A 24,339-nucleotide genomic window follows, 5' to 3' on the forward strand; every position below is an offset into this window, starting at 1 on the left:
AGCATGAATTTGGGATGGAGATGTACTGAGAGTATGAGAGAAGGAATCCACAACGCAGCTCCATTGAAAGTGTGAAAAAGAAATTTTTTTCTTTGAGTATAATATTTCAGTGCAGGGAGCTAGTAGATCTTTTGTTTCTTGAAATTTTCCCATTGCCACTGTTTCTTTGATTTGTTGACCAATTTCTCCTCCCAAAGTCAGGAGCCAGTGTGCGGGTGGTGAACCAGCTCCTCACCGAGATGGACGGGCTGCAGAATCGACAGCAGGTTTTCATTATGGCTGCCACAAACAGGCCAGGTGAGGAGCCAGAGGTCAGAAACAAGAAATCAGGCATCCTTGGTTCTCTTGTAACAAAGTCATGTGTTCCTAAATATTTGAATTCTGCAACTAAGCCAGTTCTGTACTTAAAATTACAGTGTCTGCTCAAATCCAAAGCCTTTCTGATCAGTTAATCATGTTCATGTGGTATTGTGAGATATAGCAATCTCTTTAAAATGTGTCTCACTTAGCACCTGGTATCATTGCTGTTAAAAAGCTTTGAAATACCTTTGACTGCTGTGGTTTATCTCCTTGCAATGTAGAAGCAGAAAAGAGACCTGAAATGTTTTGGAGTTTTTTTTTTTCTCTTTTACTGCTTAAATTGATTTTCTATCCAAAGGAGCTTTATGGTTTTCTGCTCTATATCTTTTTTTTTTTTTTGCCTTAAGACATCTGTCTCATGTTAAGTCATTTTTCCATGTGCTTATCTTTTGCTTCCTGGGCTCTGTGTTCCACACTAGACTGTTTGGAGCAGTTACTCTTCTGTTGCTTCATGTCCAGCTTGGATATTAACAGCTGACTTTGCTCCCTCTCTGGGCTCTTCGGTTTTTGGCAGCTCTTACAATTCCAGCAGCATCTTCTCAGTTAATAATCTAAACACTGATGTCTGCTTTACAAACATCATGTTTTACATTTTACAAGCAAATTTCTATCTCTGTTTTTGGGTTTGTTTTGTATTGTGGAGAAGTCTTGTGTTTTATACATAGCAAGAAACCTGTCTTTCCTGAATTTGAATTCCATGTAGAAGCTGTGGGTTGTAGATAAAGGAATTTGTTGTCAGTTTAGAAAAAAACAGGTGCACAAGGTGTTGCACTTCCTTGGTTATGATTATTTTCCTGAATATTGCAAGTGAAATGAAATACAGGATTACAAATCTATCTTGGTAAAACCATACTGGTGTGGGTACCACAATTCTGGAAAGAACCTCTGCACCTAGAACAGGTATTCTCCTTACAGTGAGACACAGTTATTTCTTACCTGCATGTATTAAGTAAGGACAAGATGTAGTTTTGCTGAGAAATGGCTTAACAGGAAAAATAGTAGCATGGCTATTTTGGATATAATTTGGAAGGTGGGAAAGTTAAAATACTTGATATTGGTTTTGTTCTGTAAATTAAGGAAAATTTGCTCTGAAATCATCTAGAATAGGCTACTATTAGGTGAGGTTTTTTTCCAATGTTCAAAAGCCTCAGAGATTTGGAGGAAGATTTTCCTATGTCTCGAATTCTTTGCACCATGACAGACTTTCAAGCCTTCCACGTGGTGAAGTGTGAGCAGTAGGGGCTTAAATCTCTACTGCTTGTACAAATTCTTTGACTTAAAGTGTCAGGTTTTCCTGGCATGAGCTTGCTGGTCCTGAGCTATCTAATGCAATGCAGAATAGAAAATAAGGTTATACTGTGTACAGATGCAGCTGGATGTACCAGGAGTGTTGGTGGGAGTGTCACCAAGTTGCCTCAGCAAAGAGCTCTCTCCCTAAATTAGCTGTGCTATTGCAAGCATTTGTATCAAGCAGCCCTATTTGGAAATGTGTCACTAGGGTTTCATATCTAATTACTGACTTGTCATTAGCTCTGACTGCTAATGGCAGCTTGGGCTGGGAATTCCAGCCCTGTGGAAGTGAGGACACATCCAGCTGTACTTCCTGCAGTGCCTCCTCAGCTGGCTGGGCAGGGGGCCAGTCCTTTCTTGGGCTGCTCTGAGCCAAGGATTCCTCTGTGCAAGCACTCCAGCAGCTTCACCAGGGCCAGCCTAGGGTAAATATTGCTCAGATGGTAATTTCAAAATATAAATATTTATGTGTGGCAGGTTTGTCCTAATTCCTTGGGTTAGATATGCACTGATTCTGTGCTTGCTTACAGGTCTGATTTTCATGCATATATGAAATAGACACCTGTCAGTTGTTAATTCCTCTCTCTTTAAGCCTTATACAAAGTTCATTTTTACCCTTATGTGGTTAGGAAGTACCTCTGGAATGGCTTTAGGATATTTTTTTCCCCCTTCAGTTTTAAAAAGTCATTATCACCTTTTTCAGCTGCAGTGGCACATCTACTGTTTGACCATACAGGAATAGTTAAAATTACAAAACTTTACCAAATAATGAGGTTTGGGCTCATATTTGAGGGCAGCTGGGAAATGTGTAAGGCATGAATTCAGCAGTCTATTATTAGCCAGTGACATGGTGAAAAAAAGGGGATTTGAGGTAAAAATGCCAAACTTAAAGAAAACGCAAAAGCAGGCTTATCAAATACAATTAATTTCTATTTATTGAATTTGTAGATTAATTTATATCCTTCAATTTGGTTATTTTATCTTGATAAAGATACGAGGATTTGTTTTGCCAACATTAATAAAAGGGGTTTTTTTTCAGCTGGAAGATGCCATTTGGACAGGATGGATGTCTTGCTTCAGAAGGACTGTGCATATGTGTATATATATATGTGTATGTGTGCATATATACACATATATATATACAGACATATATATATATACAGACATATATATATACATACATATATATATACATACATATATATATACATACATACATATATATATATACATACATATATATATATACATACATATATATATATATACATACATATATATATATATACATACATATATATACACACACACACACACACACACATTTTGGGAAGGTTTAGACCATAAATTTTTCCTGTGATATTTGCATTTGTCAATATGAGGAAACAGAGTTTCATCAGGACAATTTCTACTGAAGTTGTGGTTAAGTTGGGGAAGCTGATGTTTCTCTCCTGTAGTTTATTCACTGTTCATGAGCCCTAGGAGGAGGCAGTGCTCACCAAATGTGAGGTTTTGCTGGTTTGGTCTGTGTAGTTAAAAGGAGCACGCTGCAGGGAGAGCAGTGAAATCTGTGCTAGTAAAGCACTCTTAACCACCTTAAGAATGCAAAGCTCAAGCAGAGATCTGTAAGACAGCCATAGCTTAGACTGGCTGGTATATTGAAATAATTCCCCCAAACAATTGAAGTTGTGGTGCCTGAAAAGGTTTTTAAATCTTTGTAAGAGAGATTTTTCTGTCCTAGTTGTGGTGAGCAGTGGTGCTGCTGGGGAGGGGAGTTGTGTAATGTAAAGCTAAATTATATTATGTGTCCCAGCAGAACTTCTGCAGTTTTCCACTCAGCCAGTGCTGGGAAGTGTGAGAGCTCATGGTTTTTAATCCATGCTGGTATAATTTATTGGGAGAGAAAATGGCTTTTCAAGATGCTTCTTTTTTTAGAGTGATGGCATAGCTTTGAGAGTTGGGTGCTGGTACTGTTCATAACTGTTGTGTTTGCTGAAATCATTGTGCAATAGGAAGACTCATAAGTTATTATTACTGCTGTTGTTGTTATTGTTGTTATTGCTGTTGTTATTATTGTTATTATTGTTTAGGAGTAGTTAGGATAGCAGTGGCTCAACCACTTTTGGCATCAAGGTTTATTCCTGGCACAGTTGTTGCAGTGAGGTGTTGGCACCTGGGACAAAGTATTACTGTGAAATGGTGGTGGTTTTTACCCCATGGCTGAAAACTGCCAAATTCTCTTTTATATAGCCTTTAAACACTTGGAAGGCTTTAACTCCCATTTTGGCAAAAGGGGAGGCACAATAGATTGGTTCCTTTGTTTATCATCTACAATCTGCAAGTGATAATTCTTATTCTGGCAGTGGTGAAAAAACCCTTTGATACGCCCTAAAAAGCAGGATATTTGAATGTTTTTGCACTTACTCAATGACTTTGAATGTCCTCTGCAGATGTTTCTTGACTCCTTCTAAATTAGCAGGGATGCAATATTCCCAAGTCAATCTCTTTCCACCTAAATGCAGAATCAATGTCAGACTTTGTCTGAAGAGGATTAAACTTTTAAAGCATTTGGTATTATTAGAGAGGGGTGAAAAAATAGAGGCAGAAATGTCTTGTCTTGTTAGCACCTTTATGGGTCACAATAATGAAATTGTTTTCCAGCCTACTTCCTTTCCCAAATTCAAGACTAAATACTGCACAACAGCCAAACAGTACTGTTGAATAAAATCTATAATTTCCCACAACTTTCTAGCTACCAGTTTGAATTTCAGGATGGGATACTGCTGCTTTCTGCTCTTCTCTTACTTCCCCAGGCTTTGAACATTATAAACTCCTTAGAGAAATGCTGACCAAGGCATCAGCAGCATTTCCCCTGGCATCTGGGAAACTGTTTCTCATGTAAGGAAACAGACAAAACAGTGATTTTAAACTGGACATAAATTGTGATGATGTCTTGCTTTTATTCATGGCCTCTTTCTCTAGCTTTCTTCAATTAATTCTTGCAAAATTCCTCTTCTGCTCTTACCTTTGAGCACAATCCTGGTTTCAGTGAGTTCTATTTTTGTTGGCAAGTTTATTTTCATTTTTTTAGAGTTATTCACCTGAATCACATGTTTTGAAACACAATTAAAAAAATAATCACCAGTCTTTAACAATAGTTACAGTTTGGATTTGGGCATTGTTTATGTTTTTACCTGTTTATACACGTTGCTGAATTAAAGGCAAGATAAGATCTAAGAAAAGCACTTAATACATGAGGCATGGAACAATTTCTTTTGTAATAGTTCTAATTCACACAAATTCTATTTCTGCATTTCAGCAGCCTTTGAGTGTTGTGTACCTTTCACAGTAACTTCAGTTGCTGAGTGCAGCATTCACCTGGAGTCTCAAAAAACCTTTCAGGGCTTCTGAGCCTTCATTTCAGAACATCACAAATGGGAGGGCCTAGGTCTTGTGTACTTCAAATATATTTTTAAAAGCTGGAGTGAGAGCATGGGAGAAGTTTGATGGACTCACACAACAGCTGTCATTGCTTGTATGCACTGACCTTCTGTAAATGTGCTTGGCTTCTCTACAGCTGAGATAAGACCTGAATAATCAACTAGAAATGAATGTGGGACTGAGATTCTACTATAGAGCAATGGAATGTCCCTGTATAAGAATTCATGCACAGATACTTTCAATGGCACATAATGATTCTGTGAAAATTTGCAGTAGTTTGAAGAGCAGTGTAGCAAACTGAAGAGTGACTTCATTCTCTGTTTGAACCCTTAAAAACAGAGCAAGGCATGGATGTACTGTAAATATCTTTTTATGCAATTTTGTCAGATTATTTGGAAAATTATACTGCTGTCTTCTAATGACAGTCAACACCATTGACCACCTCAGAAAGGCAGGAAATTATTAACATTTCTCCCAGTAGAAATATATTCTGTCTGTGAGACAACTGCTTGGAAAAGGGGTGCTGTGTTTCATCACATTTCCATGCTTCACTTTCCTTCCACCTGGAGGGATAATAAGAGGCTTTGAAAGAGGTATCTGCAATAACTGCCTTAATTTCATTAAAATGGTAAATGTATCTAAAATGAGTTGACTCTCTTCTGTTTAGGTAAGTTTTAAGAAAATAGATATGGAGAGAGTGCTATGATTTACCAGGGTGGAATGCTTTGAAATTCCTTAAAGGGGTACCTTATTCAGTTCTTTTAAATGGATATGAAGTGCATCTAATGAGTGAGTTTGTCCAATGAGTAAATATTAATTTTCTGGGTTATGTGATGAGTTTTCAAGAACTTCAGGCCCAGATCTGAACCAGAAGAATGAAATGAGATTCATAAGGAGATGAGGAGTGTAGCTCTGTGTTTCAGACTTTGGTGTGGTCTTGTTGCTGTAAACCACCATTACTGCAGCTTATCTAGCTCTGTCAGTTGTGGTAACTTTTTGAATGCAGGCAGTGTGATAATTTCCATACAAAAAGGTGAATGCAACTGCTTCATGTTGTTGGACAAATAGCAAGTACCACGTTGTCAGTGTGCAAAATGGAAACTATTTTCCATAGCAAGCTTAATATTTTTAAATATTATTTAATACTTTATTTTTGGAACATTAGAATGGGGAAGTCAGCAAGTGCCTGGTGTTGTAATGCAGGCCCTATTGAGAGTATTTGTTTTGGTGGTTTGTAACAGATCCTTTGAGTGAATTTTGTCATCTCTTATTAATAACGTGATAAGGAACACAGAAACAGGAAAGTGCACTTGTGTCAAAAGCAAGACAAAGTGTCATCTGGAACAATGCACAGACGTATAAGTAACATGTTTTTGTCTGTGCCTGCCACGACAAGGATTCTATTTAACTCTTGTTTCATCTAGTCTGGATTAAATTAATACAAGTAATTCCTTTTTTTTCTCCCCCTCAACATTCTCATCACATTAGCATCTGCATTAGCTGATTTTTCTTCCATAGATGTTTCTGCCCATGACTGCTGTATCCTAGGGGGGGAAGAAGCTTTTGTCCAAGAAAAAGATAACAGAGTTGTCCTTTAAGCATAACTGAGAGAGCAACTTGAACAAAGCCATGCCCATCTTTAAAAAGTGGATCAAGACCATATTGTGGTAGGATCAGGTAGTTCAAGTGTGGACAGAGTTAAGCAAACCTTTTTCATTTGCAAAAAAGTGATAGTTTAACTTCCCTGCTACTATTTTAGGGCTTGGGTGGCGTCTGTTACTGTACAGTAAAGATTAGCAGCTTCACTTTTTCCAGTCCTTCCCCTTTAATGTACAGGAATGCAGTAATTTGTCTGTGAGCTCTGTTTTGTCAGGAGGGCAGAGCCAATGCAGGCTGTTGGCAGCTTCATTGGGAAGCCTTGATAATTTCCAGCTTCAGACTTAGATGGAATCATCAACTGTCACTTTAGGGAGAGGCTCTTGCAGTAGCTACCTCACACATTCCTATCATTTATATACTTTCAAATAGGCTGTTGTAGTAAAAATAGAGATTTCTTTATATCTTCTGTGAGTGCTTCTGTGACTTTGCTGCTCACATTACTGTGGCACGTAGGATATCAGCGATCACAAATCATTTAGGTTGGAAAAAATCTCAAAAATCATGGAGTCCACCTGTTAACCCAGCACTGCCAAATCTGCCATTAAACTGTGTCCCCAAGTGCCACATCTACAGGTCTTTTCAGTACCTCCAGGGATGGTGACTCCATAGAATTCCTTAGTGAAACAGATTAATACCATTATTGGGGTTTGGTAGATGGGGAAATAGGGCATCAAGAAGCATTGAGAAACAACATGCAGGCAGTTTGTGCTGAAATACAGATAGGAATTGAGGCCTTTTCCAGGTTATATGCCCTGTCTGTATCTCTTGTTATACAAATAGTCAGTATTTACATCCTGACTGACTTTGTGTACATTTGGTATCACAGCCTGTGGTGCTAAAAGGCACATTTTAGTGTAACACATTTCTGTTACACTTAAGCTTTGAATGGTTTTCTAGAAACATTTGTGATAATTTTTGTTTTCTTATTTCTCCACACATCATAAATTTGGAGTCTGTAGCTCTCCCTGGGAAACTAATTCTGTACTTTGCAGCTATTTTTGGTATTTTCCTGGGTTTCCTGTTTTACCATTCAGATAACCATTATGTAGTAGAAATACAAATGACCAATAAAATTAAGTTGGCATATGGATGGTTGTGATTGGCCCTGTGTGCTTGTTATGCTTGGCTTATCATTGTCCCTTTGGGTAAGAGTTCCTTCCAGTAGAAGAAACTGCTAATAATTAATGTGGAATTCCTCAGCAAAGATGTTCTAATTCTGTATTGCCAAATATAGAGTTGTCCTCTTATCCAAAGAGATGAAACTGGTATTTATGGGCCATCATTGATCAGCTGTGGCTTAATTTTACTGGCTGTTTGGGACTTGTTGACAAAAATGAACCTTTTTCATAAGGCTCAGAGCTTCAAATGCACGTGCATGACACAAATGCTTCTTTGAGTCTTGGTACAAATATGCATGTATTCCTTCTCATGTGCAGATATTCCTAAGGGTGCAACTCATTTCTGGATTAATTCTTTTCTATTTTTCCTCTCCCTAAGATATCATTGACCCAGCTATCCTGCGTCCTGGTAGGCTGGATAAAACACTCTATGTGGGTTTGCCACCACCTGAAGATCGACTTGCTATTTTAAAAACCATCACCAAAGTGAGTATTTGGAAATATATCCTTCATCTTGAAGCTTGGTGGAATGCTGTAAGACAAATTAAATGTTACAAAGAATTGCAGGATCCTGTCTCATGAAACACTTTCAGCTATTCCATGAGGTCATAAAAGAATCCCTCAGCCTGTCTGCTGTTAAATTTGCTCTGGGACTGCAAGGGGCTGATGAATCTTGAGTAAAGCAAACCTGTTAAACATAGAAGTTGCTGCCTTGATAGTCACAGCTTGAAGAGATTTAATTAGAAGATTCCTATCTGAGTGAGTAATGGGCCTAGAAGTGTTTTGTAAGCTTTTTTTGGGGGGTTCCAGACATCCAGCAGAATGATTCACAGGCTCCATCTGTATTTGCTCAACAGTAGTTGTGACACCTAATTTGCTTTAGGATGAAAAGAAGCTTGTGATGATTGAGGTTGTGTGTTACAGTAAATGTGAAAATGTACAATCTGTGCCTTCATGGGTCCTCCCTGTGGTGGACAGCACAATCTGCTACTTCAGACACTTGGATTATAGAATTCTGGGAGTGTTTCCCCAAGTAGGGCACAGCAGGAATCAGGGCCTTCAAAAAGAACATAAAAAGCATATGAATTACTTGGATGTTTCCTACTTTTTTCCAGTAGATCAGCATTGATTTTTATGACCAGGTGTTCTGTCAGATCTTGAATTAAGCTGCAAAGGAGACAAAGTCTTTGCTATAGAGGAGAGATAGCATTATGAGAAGTCTGGCAAAAATTGTTTAGTTTATTTTTTATTTTATGTTTAGTTTTTTTTTTTTTAATTTTTTAGTGTATTTTTAATAAGGGATAATCCAGACTTGTGTAACCTTAAAGTTGTGGTGTATAGGCAATAGTTGATTCAGAATTCAGAAAGTGAGAACTTGTTCCAGCCTGTTCTTTCATGCCAAAATGGATATTCACCAGGTGACCTCTCATTATAAATTCAGGATGTTAGACTTTCCTTCATTTGTTCTGTGCTTTGCTTCATGGAGGAAAATAGATTGAGTATTCCCCCACTTGCTGTTTGCAGTAGACAAGTTTGTTGTTTTTAAGTTTTACAGAAATACTTCAGTTCATACTTTTTACAACCCTGTTCTTAATGTTCTTCATGAGATGTTGAGAGTGTAACATCTCTGAATACTGTAAGGAATCACAATTTTTATTTTACCAGATTTATTTTTAAAGGTAATTAGGGGTGTAGGGGAATAGTGTAGCAGAGCTTGGTGCTTTGCTCCCTTCCCTGGAGCAAAGGTGGCATTAAACAGAGCTGATTTCTCTCACTCTCACAGCCACACCAAGATACAGGAACCCACCTGGCAAGGGCAGGATCACTCATGGGCAACACTGAGGACAAGGAACTGTAATGAGTCCTCATTCATCTTCTGGCTTCCTCTTGTGTCAGTGACCAGCTGGTTGTTGGGGAGAACTGTTTGCAGTTTCCCATCAGGAATCAAACTCAGAATTGCAATTACTGCCATAAATCCTGGGCGAGGTCACTGAAAAGTGTCTTTGCTCCCTTCTCCTGGGAATCTTTGTGCCTACAATCCTGTCTTCCTGTTGGGATAACACCAAGAGGAATGGCAGTGGGATGTGGTAAGCCTGTTATTATCCCACTGCCAGAATATTTTTGTCTTCTGCTGACATCAGCTTTGATGTGAACTTACCTGCTTAGGGGCCCTCTTGACAGCAGGAATACATTGCACAGTGTTTATCAGCTTGGTTTCTGTGGATCCTCTCACTGGTTATCATGTTGTTTATCTTGCTTTTTGGAATTCAAGATGCTTTCATGCATGCTTAACTCACACTAGTCTGGCTATTTTGATTACAAATCCTTGTGGTGAATGAGGAGTTAACTCCTACACATCTTTAAAGATTTATCTGAAAGAAGAACATGGAGTAGGAAGAGGGGACAATGCTTTAAATTAATTAAAATGCTTTATTTTTTGTCAGATTTCATCCACGCATTTTAGGTGAGGAAGTGTGAAAAATTTGAGAATATACTTGCTCAAGGCCAGAGAAAACAAAATGTTTGGTGCAGATGTGAGTGGCTTCTGAATGATGCCATGCATTCCCAGAAATCTCCTAGGAATACATGCACAGCATGTGGAAATGGAATCCTTGCTGAATGAAAACATGGATGCTTAGAAAGGCAGCATGAGGGGTAGAAAAGGGACTTGGGGGGAGAAACAGGTTGTCAGGAAGCCAGCCCAAATGTGGGTTGTGAAAGACTTTTATTTCAGTTAACTTGTACACATCAGTCATTGCCAATTATGCACATTATGCAAGAGAAGCCTGCCTTCACATGTTTCAGGCACTGCTGCACTTAAGCATTCCTGGAAGCTGCATCAGGCCTCCTCTGCTGCACAGAGCTGGGCACCAGAGCAGGGAGAGCAAAAAATGCCCAGTGCATTTGCTCCACAAAGCAACAGGTTAAACATTTCTTTTTAGCAGAGAAGGCATCTCTCTGGCTTGCAATTTCCCATAAGAATTACTAAAGTATCCCACGTGAAGTTGTATGAAGCTTCCTTGTTTCCAGGTTAAAGTCTCTCCTTCCAGGATGTTTCCAAATCAGGCTGCTCCTTTATCTTTTTGTTGTGGTGTTATTTTGGATTTTTTCCCCTTTGTAACTGTTAAAGATTCATTCAAGATAGTTTCCTTACTCTGCCTAGTCCTTGACTGTTCCACTGTCTGTTAAGTATTCAAGTATTTTAACTTGCCAGGTACTACACATTTTATTTTTTTCTCTTGAAAGTGTTGTAGGTATGCAGTATATTAATTCCTCTGAAGGAGTCAGAAAATATTTATGTGAATTTGTTCATTTCTGTCAAATGAATATCTGGCAGGAATGTATAATTTTATCCTAAAAGTGTTCTTTCCTGTCAAAACTCAGATATTGTTTGATCAAAGAGACATCTTGAATCTCTGTACTATCGTGATAATACTTCACTGTTGTCTAAGGATGACAGGAGGATCTCCAAGCTTACAGTGTTTGGAATTTTTGTTGCTAGTTTCAAAAACCATTTGTGTCATTTAAGACTTCTGCTGTTGGAGGTGCAAAAATAATAAGAAAAGAAACCACTTCTGGAATCTTTCTGGAGGAACCAGTAATAATATGGAAAAGTAGTGTCCAAAAATCTACAGTATATTTTTGGACAAACTGCTATGAAACTTAAATGGAAAACTTCTAAGTTTGAAAATCTATATCCAGAATATAAAAGATAGACAATTAATTTAGTCTTAAATGTGATAAGACTAAACTGACATGCCTATTGCTTAGCTGTTTGATTTCAACACACCAGAGTAAAACCAGAGGAAGTTCAGCTAAACAAGCTGCTGAAGCAACCAACTATTATTAAAAATAAGCCCACATATGGAATAATGTTGTTGTTACAATGCCCTGGGGCAGGCTGGCCATCATTTCCTTAGAGAAAATCTAATCTGTGGTGGCAAGTTAAAATTTACCATTGCTTAACATTTCCTAATTAAATGGTTTTAAGGCTGATTATCCTTCTTGCCAGTTTGAGGTTAAAAATATTTATATTTGTGGATATTGCAGGAATCTTGTCAGATATTTATATGATTCCTGATTAAAGAAACTTCATCACTTCGGGGATGGTAGATGTAAAAGAAAAAAAGTTTTCTTACCTTCTCTTTTTCCTTACCTCAACTCCTTTAGGATGGCACCAGGCCTCCCCTGGACAGTGATGTGAGCCTGGAGGAAATTGCTTACAGTGAGCACTGTGATTGTTACACGTGAGTATCTTCTACTCTTGACTTCCATACTTCATGTGCAGTGCCAGCAGTCCTTGGTGCATGATCAGCTGTGTTTTGTTGGTATTATTAAGAGGATTTTTTAATTTTATAAACCTTTTCCCTTGTGTTTTTTTTTCCCAAGAAGTTGGTAGGAATATATGGATGCTAAAGTCTTCTTCATCTGGAATAGTCTTCACATTGCAAATACAGAACAGTGGAGGCCTTTTGGTTTTCTTTGGTTTTATTTTAGAATTCTTGCATCATCTGAGGAACAAAGAGCCCTCTTTAAGTGGTGGGCCCATACACAATGGTGATGAAAGCAAATTGGTTAAGCAGCCATAACCAGCTTGTTCTGTCACAGAGTTGAGAGCACTCTGTTTGACAAAGGAATGAGGGCCCACTTCAGCTTTGGGAATAGCAAGGTGTGGCTTTAGGGAAAGCTTGATTACCATACCTGTCAGAATAGTTTGCAGTTATGGTCCATAAAACTTACAAAGCTTTAAACTATTCAATAATTTAGTAATACTCAATGTTTTTATGGAGTTCACAAAAGATAAAGTTTATGACAGACTGCTTGCCACAATATTATTGGGAAAAATGAATAGTTTTTCTTTCTGCAGCTTTCACTCACTGGTTTATGTTTCAGAGGTTTTTTATTCAGTGTGTGGGGGTTTTGGTTTGCTTTTTTGTTGTGGGTTTTTTGTTTGAGATTTTGTTGTTGGTTGGGGGTTTTTTGATGCTTGTGTTTATCTGCATTTTGAGTTTGGGGGTTTTGTGTGTGAGTGAATGTGTTTGGGTTTTTGTTGTGTGTTTTAATGTCTTTGGTTTTGGTTTATATGGGGTTTTTGTTTTATCTGGTTGGGTTTAATTTTTGATTTTTAAATACTTTCTGCCAAGTACCCCCAAATGAAGCACGGGGAGTTAATTTTGAAAATTTTTTTGATTCGATGACTTTCACCAGCTGAAAGACATGTGAAAACTTCCAGCTGTTCCAGGAAACTGGAAAGAAATACCTAAACTGATCTGACCATGCTTTGTGGATATTATTAAGAGCATGTTTACTTTGAGAGCTTTGAGCAACTCTTTTTGTAATGGTGAGGGCTCTCATTTGAATCTCTCATAAGATTTATTAAAAAAAGAAGTTATATTCCTAAGAAGTGGCACAGTATTAATCAACCCTTTGGCATTTTCAAGGATGCTGAATGGGGGTTTAGCCTCTTCCCTTGTTTCTCGTAAATTTGATCTTAATTTGTGGCTAAAATCTGAAGGGCATCACTCCGTAATGAAGGTTACAGACTGCCTAATCATCAGGCCTCTTTCCAGTGTTCTTAAGATGAAACTTTGTGACAGCACAACCAAATTTTAATGTCATTTTCAGTGTGTTTCTATATGCCATCAGCAAAACAGCAATTTATCCCCAAATAACCTGTTGTTTGTATCCCTAGAGGGGCAGACCTTTCAGCTCTGGTGCGTGAGGCTTCCATTTGTGCCTTGAGACAGGAAATGGCCCTGCAGAATACTCAAAGCAAGAAGGGTAAGAGAGCTTTAAAAAGAAAATCTTAACTGAACAGTGACAAGGTAAATGGAATATCAAGTATTTAGAGTAGTTGAAGACAAGCATAAGGCTGTGAAAGCTGTACATCATTGATTGATTGACTTCTGAGCAAAACAAAAATTGAGTCACATAAGGGGAGGCAGGGGAAGGTACAGGAAAAATGGGTTATGCCAGAAGTCAGCACAATTATTTTTTTTAAAGAATTCAAGGTTGCAGCCTTAAAGAAAAGTTTCTGTTAAATGGTTATGTAACCTGATTATTTTCTAGACTAAATAAATACAACTTTGCCAGTTTTCCCTGTCACTATCAGAGACTGTATCAGTGATGTATTTGGAGGAGGGTTGTAAGCTGCACATTCCCTGATTTCCTGCCTTTGGCACCCAGCTGTGTTGTGTAACTGAACATTTACATCCAGCACTGATGGACTTGGGGAAATCTATGCCACTTTTGATCTTTGGTGCTTAGCTCATCAGTGCCTCTTGCCAGGACTTTAACAGGAAGTTATAAATTGATTCAAGTACAATCTCTGCCCTTTCTTTATCTGTCTGCACTGCTGGTTTAAGTTGTATTTTTGTGGGGATTTTTGAATTAGAGATTGAAACTTTTATATAAAATGCCTGTCTGTTTAGATTTCTTCCCAGTGATTTTGTTTGTAATTTTATCTTTAAGCCAAAATGCAAAGCTAACATAGAATTGTGGCTTTTCAGATTATGTCCTTGGAAAATATTGTAGGCTTTCATTATGCTACTGATTTCTAAGAGCAACACTGGTATTTTAATGGCTTTGAATGATTAATTTTGATCTAGCACCTATCCAATCTTGTCTGGATTTTAGCAAGAGTAGATTACCAGAGCACAGTGTCTGTGTTCCCTGTTCTGAGGCAACAAGCATGTTCAGCTAGAGGAGGAAAAAACCCTGAGCTGTAAAAACCTTCCCTGTTGTATCACTTGGTTACCCATTTTGCTTGCTATAGCTGGCTAAAACTCTTGATTTGAGGTAGAAATATTTGAGTTTATCCTGGTCATTTTTATAATTGCTCAGAATACAGCAGGCTTTATTCAAAGCTGTTCATCCCTTGAATTCAGCCTTCACGGTTAGGATTGCAGCCTAAGCACTGACTGTGTGAATGTGTGGGCAGCCAGCAAGTCCATAATACATGTACAGCTTGATTTGCATGTTTATAGCAGCTGCTGCTTGCTTGGACTGCCCTTGGGTTTCCAAGATGTCAGCCCTGATTGGTATGAAAACATGTGAGGTGCTTTCTGAGTTGAGACCCTGTTCATTTTTATCTTCAAGATAAAGAGTGGGGATTTTGTTCCTTCAGTGTTGAGCAGGACAAGCTCAGCTGCCTCCCCTCCCACGCTCTGCTTGGCTGCTGAGTGTCCTCCCCAGTCAGTCCTTTGGAATCAGGGCTGCTCCTTTCTCTTCTGGAGAAACTGTTGCAACTTCTTGTTACACCTGATGTTTTCCCTCTGGAATAAAATCGGGGGTGTGGTTTTTTTTAACACTTGGCAGTGGTTTGCTTGAAGGTACTTTTAGGAAGTGAAATGTAAAGATATCCTTTTGGTGATATTTCTTAGGAGAATTCAGAAATTCTACTGCCAATCTGAACAGGCCTAGGCAAGCTGATCATGTTAGTCACTATGGTCTGAGAACTGCCAGATACAGAAGTTTGTAGGGGAAATTCCTAACAACTGGGCAGATTTCCACTTTTATGTAGTACCCCTGAATTTTCTCATCGCTGGGCCAGCACTGAATGCTCAGAAAGCTTCACTGTCATTTGCAAACTTGGAGTTTCACTTCTGCCTCCCTTCTCCAAACCCCTGAAGATGGTTTCAGCAGCACTGCCAGAGTGGGACCCAGCCTGCTGCAGCAGTTCTGCAGTTTCTGTCAGGCTCCTCAGAAACACCATGTGCTCCTGGTGACTTCTTCTCATTGACATTTTAACACCCCTACCTTTTAGCTTAATCTTGTGTATTTATTTCAAACAGATCTAGTTACACAGAATGTACAGGATATGAGAAATAATAGAGAGAGAGCTTTACTCCTATTTCAGCTGCAGTGACAAATACAGACCTTCTAAGCTATGACCCTTCTTGTATATTTTTGTAAGAGATAGCCAGTGGTCCCACATCACCTGCAGTCTGTAGGGCTGATCCTAAGCAGAGAATCTATGAGGCTTTTTGTTAGAGCAGTTAAGAGCAAGTGTGGTTTAACAAGTGAAAAGAAAGTTTTGCATCTTTGCAATTGAATTTGAAAAGCAAGATATGGTCCTTGTTTGATAGGAACCATGTATCCCTCACTCACCTATGTAAACTGGAAAACTCCAATTTCAGATTTAGAGTTTTAAGTATATTGTCTTATTTTTTAAAGATTGTACTTGTTGATATACTTCATTATTTTAATTTAACATTATAAATGGTTTGGTCATCAGAAATCAAGGCAAAGTGTCTGAAAGCAAGTAGCCAAGGTCTAGATTACTCACAGCTACATTTTGGACAAGCTTTTATCACATAATAAGCATGAAACAGTCTAACTGAACTTGCAGTGAGAGGTCAGCTACCTAGCAGGAGATTTTCTCTCTCCCTGTAGCCTTGTCACAGTTTGATTAAAAATTACATGCCTAAAAACAAAAGTGAAAGCAAAATTAAATTCTCCTATCTTTTTTGTTTTATGGAGTTTTAATGACTCAGTCTAAAAGTAATCTGTCTTCTGGGAAAGTCCCAATTTGAACATTTTTCTTACTGTAAATAGCATTTCCTTCAGGTAATAACAACTGTAGGCTATTTGCTCTTCTCCTGAATACTCTAGACAAGGTATATTTCATTTTTGATTTAGTATCTTCCATTTGCTTTTTAGTCTTTTACTGTATCAGCAGAAGATTTTTGTTCAACTAGGACTCAAAATATATTAGTGTCTAGAGTTTTTTCATGTTGGCACATCCCATTTCATGTGGCAGGGGTGGAAAGAAAAGCAATAATCATCCTAATGAAAGAGATTAAAAGAATGCACCAAACAAGACTACAATTTCTATTTCTGACATATCTGGTACCTGTGCACAGTGTTAGCTGGTAATTATTTATGTAATGGCATTTTAAGATTTTTAAATCCAGATTAAACAAGATACTTCCTTGTGAGAGCAGAGGAATCTATGACTTATTTGATGGATGCTTATGTTTTAACATACTAAGAAAACCTGTTCAAAAGGTTATTATTAGGAATAATTACTGTGGAGAGCTTCATTAAAGTCAAAAAGGCAATTTGCATAAACTTAAACACAGGGAGTTGTAGCAGTGAAAGCTTTCATCACTTCTGTGTAATGCCAGATAAAGCACTGATATAAAGCCAATTACTTAGAAATTGAGTAGAATTGGAATGATAGCAAAATGTTTTCTAGATACTTCTTAAATAACAGGGAAGTTTAATATTGAATTTATGTTTAAAAAAAAGCCCAGAAGTGGAAGCAGCAGAATTTGAGGGATTCACTTCCAGAAAGGTTACAGGAATTCAGTTACTTAAGTTTCATGAATGCTGCCTTGAAATACATGCAACAGTCACTTGATTGTCACTTGTCTGCAATTTCAGTCACTTATTATGCTTTGTTCTTTAAGCAGAAATCAAGATTTCTTGTAAACACTTTGAAGAAGCTTTCAGGAAAGTGAAGTCTTCAGTGTCCAAACAGGTAAGGTAAAATTCCAGTATATAAAGCTCATTACTGCCTTGGGAAGGACACTCTTCTGATGCTGGAGGCTGCTGGGAATGGTTAAGATGGATTTCAAACTGACACTGCCTGCTTCTGCATTAAACAACCCTGATGTCTGTGTTAAAGCCAGAAATTAAAGCCTCCCTTTTCAGCTGCAGATGGTGCACTGTATGTAGATGGCTTACCAAGATAGCAAGGTTTTTTTTTTACTGTGGTGCCTTGGACTTCACTGACATTCCCAGACTGCTGAGCTTTCAGTGTAAAGTCAAGGCCTTTAGTGTGCACCACATCCTGCCACAACTTTTCCTCCCCTGTGATGATGACACACAAAGATGCTCAACCTTTTCTGTTGATGTGCAAGAGATGTAAATTTGAGATGGGACACAAAACACACTTTATGATCTCAGTTATTTCTTATAGCTCTTTTCATTATTTGGATTTGTCAAGGAAGTTTGTTGTAAACCTTTCCTCATGCCCTTTTCCTTTTAATGACTGACAGGAAAGCTGCTCAGTCATCTTAATTACTGTAATTTTGAAGTTAATATATAGGAGTTGCTATTATTGCAGAGCTTGTGTCTAGGTCTCCATGTCTTGCCAAGAGTGTGCTGTATTGCAGCCAGAATACAATAATGTATTCACATGTAGCACTAGCCAGAGAGAAGTTAGTAAACTATTTCCATTTCCTTTCATTTTTATTGTGTTTTGGTGGTCAGTCACCTTTCATAAAATTGAAAGTAATCTGTGGCTCCAAGAACCTTTAAAGATGATGTTGGCTGTTGTTTTCCCTTTGCTAATCACTAAACAAACAGCCACAAAAATTTAAAACATCTCCTCTGACATGGCAATGACAGTTAAGTATTAGAACATATTCCTTCCTTCTGGTTAACAAAAAATGTTATTCTGCATCTCAAAGGCAGCTAAATATCACATATCTGAGAGTCCTATATTTCAGTTATATTCATCTGAAGATTTGTCAGTTAGATATTTTGAAATATCTTTTGCAGTACTTATCTCCCATTTCCAGCTGCTACTTCCTATCTGCTGGACAAATTCAGTCTGACAAAAACTACAGACTTTGCTATGACACTGGAAAATTTAAAAAAAAGGCAAAAAAGCTGCATCTTACTGATCTAGTGCATCTACCTTTTCTATCTCATACACATCTCTTTTTGGTTTAATTGGTTGACTCAAGATAAACAAAAAAAAAATTCTTTAGGCTGTGGGCAGACATCACCTTCTGAAGCCAGAGATTTCAGTGGAAGTATTCTGCTCCTCAAAGCTCTCATTCTGAGTGAGCAGTGGAAAGGGTTAAGGAACAGTGAGGTTAGACTAGCAAAGGATGACCCTGTCTGTTCATGGTGCAGAACTAGATGGGGGAGGAAAGTGTCAGTGCAGCAGCTCCTGTGGTGAAGAGGGCAGTGCCTCCTCAGTGAAGCTGCCATCCAACCCAGCATGGCAACAGGAACTGTAAGAACCTGCCTGAGGCCTCTGGGAATTACACACCAGTGCTGACTCTCCCTGGACAGCCTCATTTATGAGCCAGGCTATGGGAGGTTTGCCTTCTTTAGGTTTTTGTTTGTAAATGTTTTAAAATGCAGCTAGTGACTCATAGAGCTGGTTTGTTTCACTTGCTTAAATAATACACCAAGTCACTTTTAAATACTGTGTAATTTTTTACCACTGTCTGAGGTATTTTTCCTCTTCTCTTGCCACTGGCAGGATCAAATAATGTATGAAGAGCTGCAGAAGTCACTGTGCAGGTGATACATTTGGACAATTCCCAAAAGAGACTCACTACACTGGTGAAGAGTTCTGCAGTGCCTGTTTTCAAGAGGCAAGTTGGAAAGAAGCTCTACTAAATCTATCTCTCAACTTTTTATACCTGAAAAAATGATCATCACAACCTACTGCTCCAAAGCATCCTTAATTTAACTGTCTCCAGAATAAAAGATACAATGAATCCTTTTAGTGTTAAAAAGCTAACACCATTCTGATCTATTTGGTGCCCTGACTCAGAGATCCCTGAGGCACAGGCCAACCCTTCCAGGTGTTTACACTCTACAAACAGCTGTTTTCAACCACCAGAGAAAACTGCTGTTTTCCAGAACAAGGACAGTGAAAGTAGGCTGGGAAAGTGCTGCACTGGATGTTATCACACCATTAATCATGCATTTTCCAAGGACAGGTTCTCTGAGCTGCTAACAGCTTCCTTCTACCTTACCAAAATAAACTGCCCACAGATGGCAAGCTGGGTTATCTAGGAGAGAGTAAAGTTTGGAAATTGGAGAAGTGCTATGATACTATGATTCAACCTAAGAAACATTTGAGTTAAGAGGTACTTAACAAGCTAGTGCTTAATTATTTTCCTTAAACAGATAAATTTTCAAAATTGGGAAGCATCCAAGTTAAGACAAAACACTGAAAAGTGACAGATTATGAAAGCTACAAGCCTTCAGGGAAAAACCCCAGTGAAATAGTTTTTGTAAGCAACATTTAATCTCCTGCTTGAATTCATTTAGACAAATACCCTGAACAACCAGATCTAACTACAAGACTGACCTTGATAGAGAATAGTACCTTACATCTTAAATTCTTCTCAGAATTGCCAGCTAACAAGAAATCTTGCTGCACCTTTTTACCCAAAGGTACATGTTTGAAGACTATCAGATGTAACTTACCATCACAGACTTGCATTTTAAAAATATTGATGATCACGGCAGCTTGTTCTTACCACTGGGATTTTTGCTCTACATGGGATGACATTCCCTCCCTCTCCCAGAGAAGTTGGTGCCTGAGTGACTCAAATTCTGACTCATCAGACTAACAAATTAAGTCCCTGGATATAAAGTAGGTGCTGATGGTGTGCCTGCTTTTAATTGTAAATCAGACTTGAATCTTCAGCTATGATTCCCAGAAATCCAAGATGAAACATCATCATTTTCAGTCAATACCAGGTTGGGAGGAAACCTTAATGATCAATGATCATCTGGTTCAAGCTTTCTTGGCAAAAAGCAGTCTAGACATGATGGCCCAGCACCCTGTCCAGCTGAACCTTACAGGTGTCTGCCATTGGGGAATCCACCACTGCCCTGGGGAGATTTTTCACAATAACAGTCAACTAGTGGAATAGTTTTTCCTCATTTCCAATTGGAAGCATCCCTTACCCCTCATCTTTTCCATGTCACCCCTGTAAAAAGGCAATCTCCCTCCATCTTTGTGACCACCCCTGGAAGATGGTGCTAAGTTCTCTCCATAAGCTTCATTTTCTCAAAGCTGCACAAACACAGTTCCCTTAGTCTTAGCTCATAATACTACAAGAGTATAATAATGATACACTCAATTCCCTTGAGTGGCTGAGTGGACAAATGACAAGAATAAGTGATTTCTCCTTTATGGATATACAGAGAAGATTCCTGCCACCATACTGGATAGCTGGAGATGATGACCCTAAACAGGAGTGGAGTCCTCAAGTCCTGGCATATCCACCTGAGAATTTTCCTTTCCTTTTATGATGATATTCCTGTGTATGTAAGAAAGCAAAGTAGGGCTTGCAAGGCAAGAGAAGGGAGGAAATGCTATCAAGGTGTAGGGGGATAGAATAGAAGAAAATAGAGTAGAAAGTAATCTCAGCCCTAAGGAGTTGCAGCTGGGCCAATGATCAAAGATTGGGAGCAGGCCTGACATTACCAGGCCACGGCTGTAAGCAGTGAGAAGAAGATGCTATAAAAGAGTGGGGGTGGCTGGGTGAGAGGGCACTGGAGTCAGTTGGCTGCTTTGTGAGAAGAAAGAGTCAGTGCTCTGAGGAGATGCCCACGAGAAACACCAAGAAGGTATGGAACTCTTGGGATAAGGAGACAACAGTATGGAACCCCTGCAATAGGATGACAACATCAAGGAGCAGTAATAGCACTACAGTCTTGTCAAAAGTGCCAGCACAAAACAGGTTTATTACTCAGTATCTCATGATCAGGTGATAGAGGAAGTAGGGTGCAGGAGAGTTTGAATGCACAAGAAAATCTGAAGTTAAGGTGAAAGGAGAAAAAGCCAGGTCAGTCAAGTGTCCATATCCTGTCTGCTCACCTCAGCTGGGCTCCATGTGCAGCAAGGAGCAGGCAGGGCTAGGCAGCTGAATTCCATGTGCCTGCTCACACACCAGAGTTGCATCCACACTGCTCCTTGTGGGAAATTCTGCTTAGGCTATAGTATGGATCACTAAAAAAACATTATCCTTTGTACACAGAAAATGGGAACTGCTTTAAGGAAGGAGCCTTTTCACCCAATAGAGACAAATATTTTGTTCTGCATAGGCATCTACTGCCCCTCCTAGCAGACAGGCCTCTAGGTTTTGCCTCCAGTCATCTTGTTTCTGTTGTGACAAGATCAAGAAATTGTTCATCATGCCATTCTCTTCTCCCTTTTCCTGAGGCTAGCAACATATCAAAACCACAAGAAGGAGCCTGTCCCAGAGCACAGTAGGTGCTAACATAAGCATGGATGGGGGCAGAGGCAGTGCAGAGCACTGTCAAAAAGAGAAAAGAAAAATGCTGTCTTCATTCTTGGCTCAGTAGAAAACTTTTTCCCCACCTCTATTCTAAAGTCTTGTGTCCCACTGCAGGCTTGATTGTGAAATAGAAGATTTGCTAGAGAAAAGGTAGTTGCAGGTTGCTGTGCCAAAGGCAGATCCACATGATTCAGACACACCTATTTATCAGATTGCTTTCCCAGGACCTTGCAGAGGCAATGCTGGCAGACCCAGAAGTGCCTCCTGTGCCTTGCAAGGAGCAAGCTAAAGAGCAGAACTTGCTTTGCTCTAAGTCTTTTGAGACTTCCAAATTAAAGAGCACAGTTTCCAAAAGCTGTGCCAAGCTACTTACACAAGGTTGCTGCTTCAAAGTCACTTTCCTCCTCTTTAGTCCAACAGGAGTAGGGCAGGCTGCAGTCTGTAGCACTGATGTTATCACCTGCTGAACCTCATCATTAAATAAGGAATGAACATCTTTGAGCTCTGCTGTGGCATGCCACTGCATCTGACAGGAGGAATAAATGTCAGGGAGGCAGAGGTGAGCCACTGACCTCAGCTCTGACCAGTGGCCACTTGCCATGACCAGATTCATTTGTCAACAGCTGGAGACCTTTGCTCACTCAGTGAGCTCACCAGAGGAGTTCTGAACACACAGCTGGAATTCTCACCTGTTCCAACTGACCTGTGTTGCAGGGAGGAAGCCCTGCCCTGGTCTGAAGCATGGAGCTCTGCAGGCAGACAGAGATGCACCCATTTAGCACGTTCATGTTGGGAACAGACAGGTTCCACAGCAAATGGGGAGTGCCAGAGGCAAGGGTTGTTCTGAAAGAGGAGCAGACACACTCCTGTCTTGTGGGAAAACCAGTGCCTAGTACAATCAGACTCCAGGATGCATTACTGACTCCACTTAAGCAGCTCCAGATAATTAGGGGCAGGGAGCATTAAAAACCATGCCCATGCAAGGTCATTTATTCTGAACACTGCAGGTTATTCTAAAAGCCCTGAAGATTCAGAGCTCTGCACAATTTAACTGCAACTAAAATACTTGGGTGACAGTTAAAATTCCTGACTGATTGCACATAAAGGAGATGTTTTCCAAACTGACAACCTGAATGGAACAAACCCTAATAAACATGTAGAAACACCAAAGTTAACTCATTCCATCTGAATAGATTTAGAAAAAAAAAACCACTGAGTTAACTGTCAGGGTTCTTGATGCTCTTTAGGTTTAATTTGCTCTTCACCAGTTAGTCTAAGTTCCCTCCAACTTTCAGATAAAAGGTTTCAAAAACTACACTAACAGCTTTCTGCCAGATGTGTTTTAATTGTATTAATGAAAATTATTTAAGTACTTAAACCAATAACTAGATGGTTCATATTTGGTTTTTTTAAATGTTAGTGTTTCATATTCCTATGTCATGTCTTTGGAGTAAACACCATGACATAGAACTTAAATTCATTGTTCATTTAGAGTACATCAAACCAGTCAAGTAGGGCCAGCTGGTCCTAATTGCTTCTACCAGTGGTTCAGAAATGCTTCTGCTTTTTAGGGAGGAAACAATGCTGGTTACCTTTCAAATGTTCTGCTTTGGCAGTTCTTACCACTGAGGTTGGCTGCTAAGATTTTTTATGTATTACACAGGAATGCTGTGCCTGAGAAGGGTAGCTCCCAATGCTTGCAAGAATCAGACCATTGTTCAGATCCAAACTTCAATCTCACTAGCTCAGATTAACCTAATACACTAAATTGTTCTCCAAAAGGTAGCCAGCAGCAGAAAGATAATGGCAAGCACAGTACCTCCCCCTCAGAATTCTAGAACATTCAGTACCTCCTGAAGTGAAAATAATGTATTTATATTTTGAGTTGGAACAGAAAATCATAGTCTGAACACATTAAAACAAAAACTGCAATTTTAAGCAAGAAAGATGGCAACTTCAGCCCTTTTAAAAAGCAGGAATTCCATTAAATAGATAACTAAGATAACTAACTATAAAATCTTTACTCTGAACTCTGCTTATCTTAAATATTCATGTAGGATAACTGAATTTCTTAACTTCAGCTCTTAGCCATAAAACTTTAAAACTTTGTAGACACTTTCCATCCTTCATCCAGCTATGAATAAATCATCAACACCAAAGATAATTTAAAAAAAAACAAACAGTGACATTAAATGGCTTGAAAAGAAACTGGTTTGCAACTTCTTAAGCCTTTACAAGTGTTTCAACCCAAGTCAGTTTTCCTCTGCATAGGGAGGAAAGGCAATTATTCTTTACAGCTCATCTATATCACCATTCCATAGAAAGGTCTCAAATCTGCTTTAGGAATACCAAATTTCTCTAAAGCTTAAAATCCTTCAGCATAAGAAGACCAATTAAAAATTCACCCAGTATTACTTTAACCTTTTCTTTTTAATTACATGTAAAAATACTGGACAAATTCTATT

At 38.8% G+C, this 24,339-nt stretch overlaps 1 protein-coding gene across 3 annotated transcripts in view; it reads left to right on the top strand.

The window, feature by feature from the left end:
* The window catches only part of NVL (nuclear VCP like), a 40,257-nt gene extending 20,924 nt beyond the window's left edge, over nt 1-19,333 (top strand). Inside the window, exons 18-23 of one of the 3 annotated variants that reach the window (XM_036380158.2) lie at nt 198-297; nt 8,248-8,354; nt 12,039-12,115; nt 13,561-13,649; nt 17,282-17,352; nt 19,093-19,333. In XM_036380158.2, the coding sequence (XP_036236051.1) occupies nt 198-297; nt 8,248-8,354; nt 12,039-12,115; nt 13,561-13,649; nt 17,282-17,352; nt 19,093-19,137 (489 nt within the window). In that variant the 3' untranslated portion in view covers nt 19,138-19,333. Of the gene's footprint in view, nt 1-197; nt 298-8,247; nt 8,355-12,038; nt 12,116-13,560; nt 13,650-17,281; nt 17,353-19,092 lie in introns of those variants that run through there. The other 2 variants (XM_036380159.2, XR_004979905.2) reach the window with 2 other exon arrangements.
* The last annotated feature ends 5,006 nt before the right edge of the window (nt 19,334-24,339 follow it).

Source organism: Molothrus ater, chromosome 3 (assembly GCF_012460135.2).
Source record: "Molothrus ater isolate BHLD 08-10-18 breed brown headed cowbird chromosome 3, BPBGC_Mater_1.1, whole genome shotgun sequence".
Taxonomy (NCBI): Eukaryota; Metazoa; Chordata; class Aves; order Passeriformes; family Icteridae; genus Molothrus; species Molothrus ater.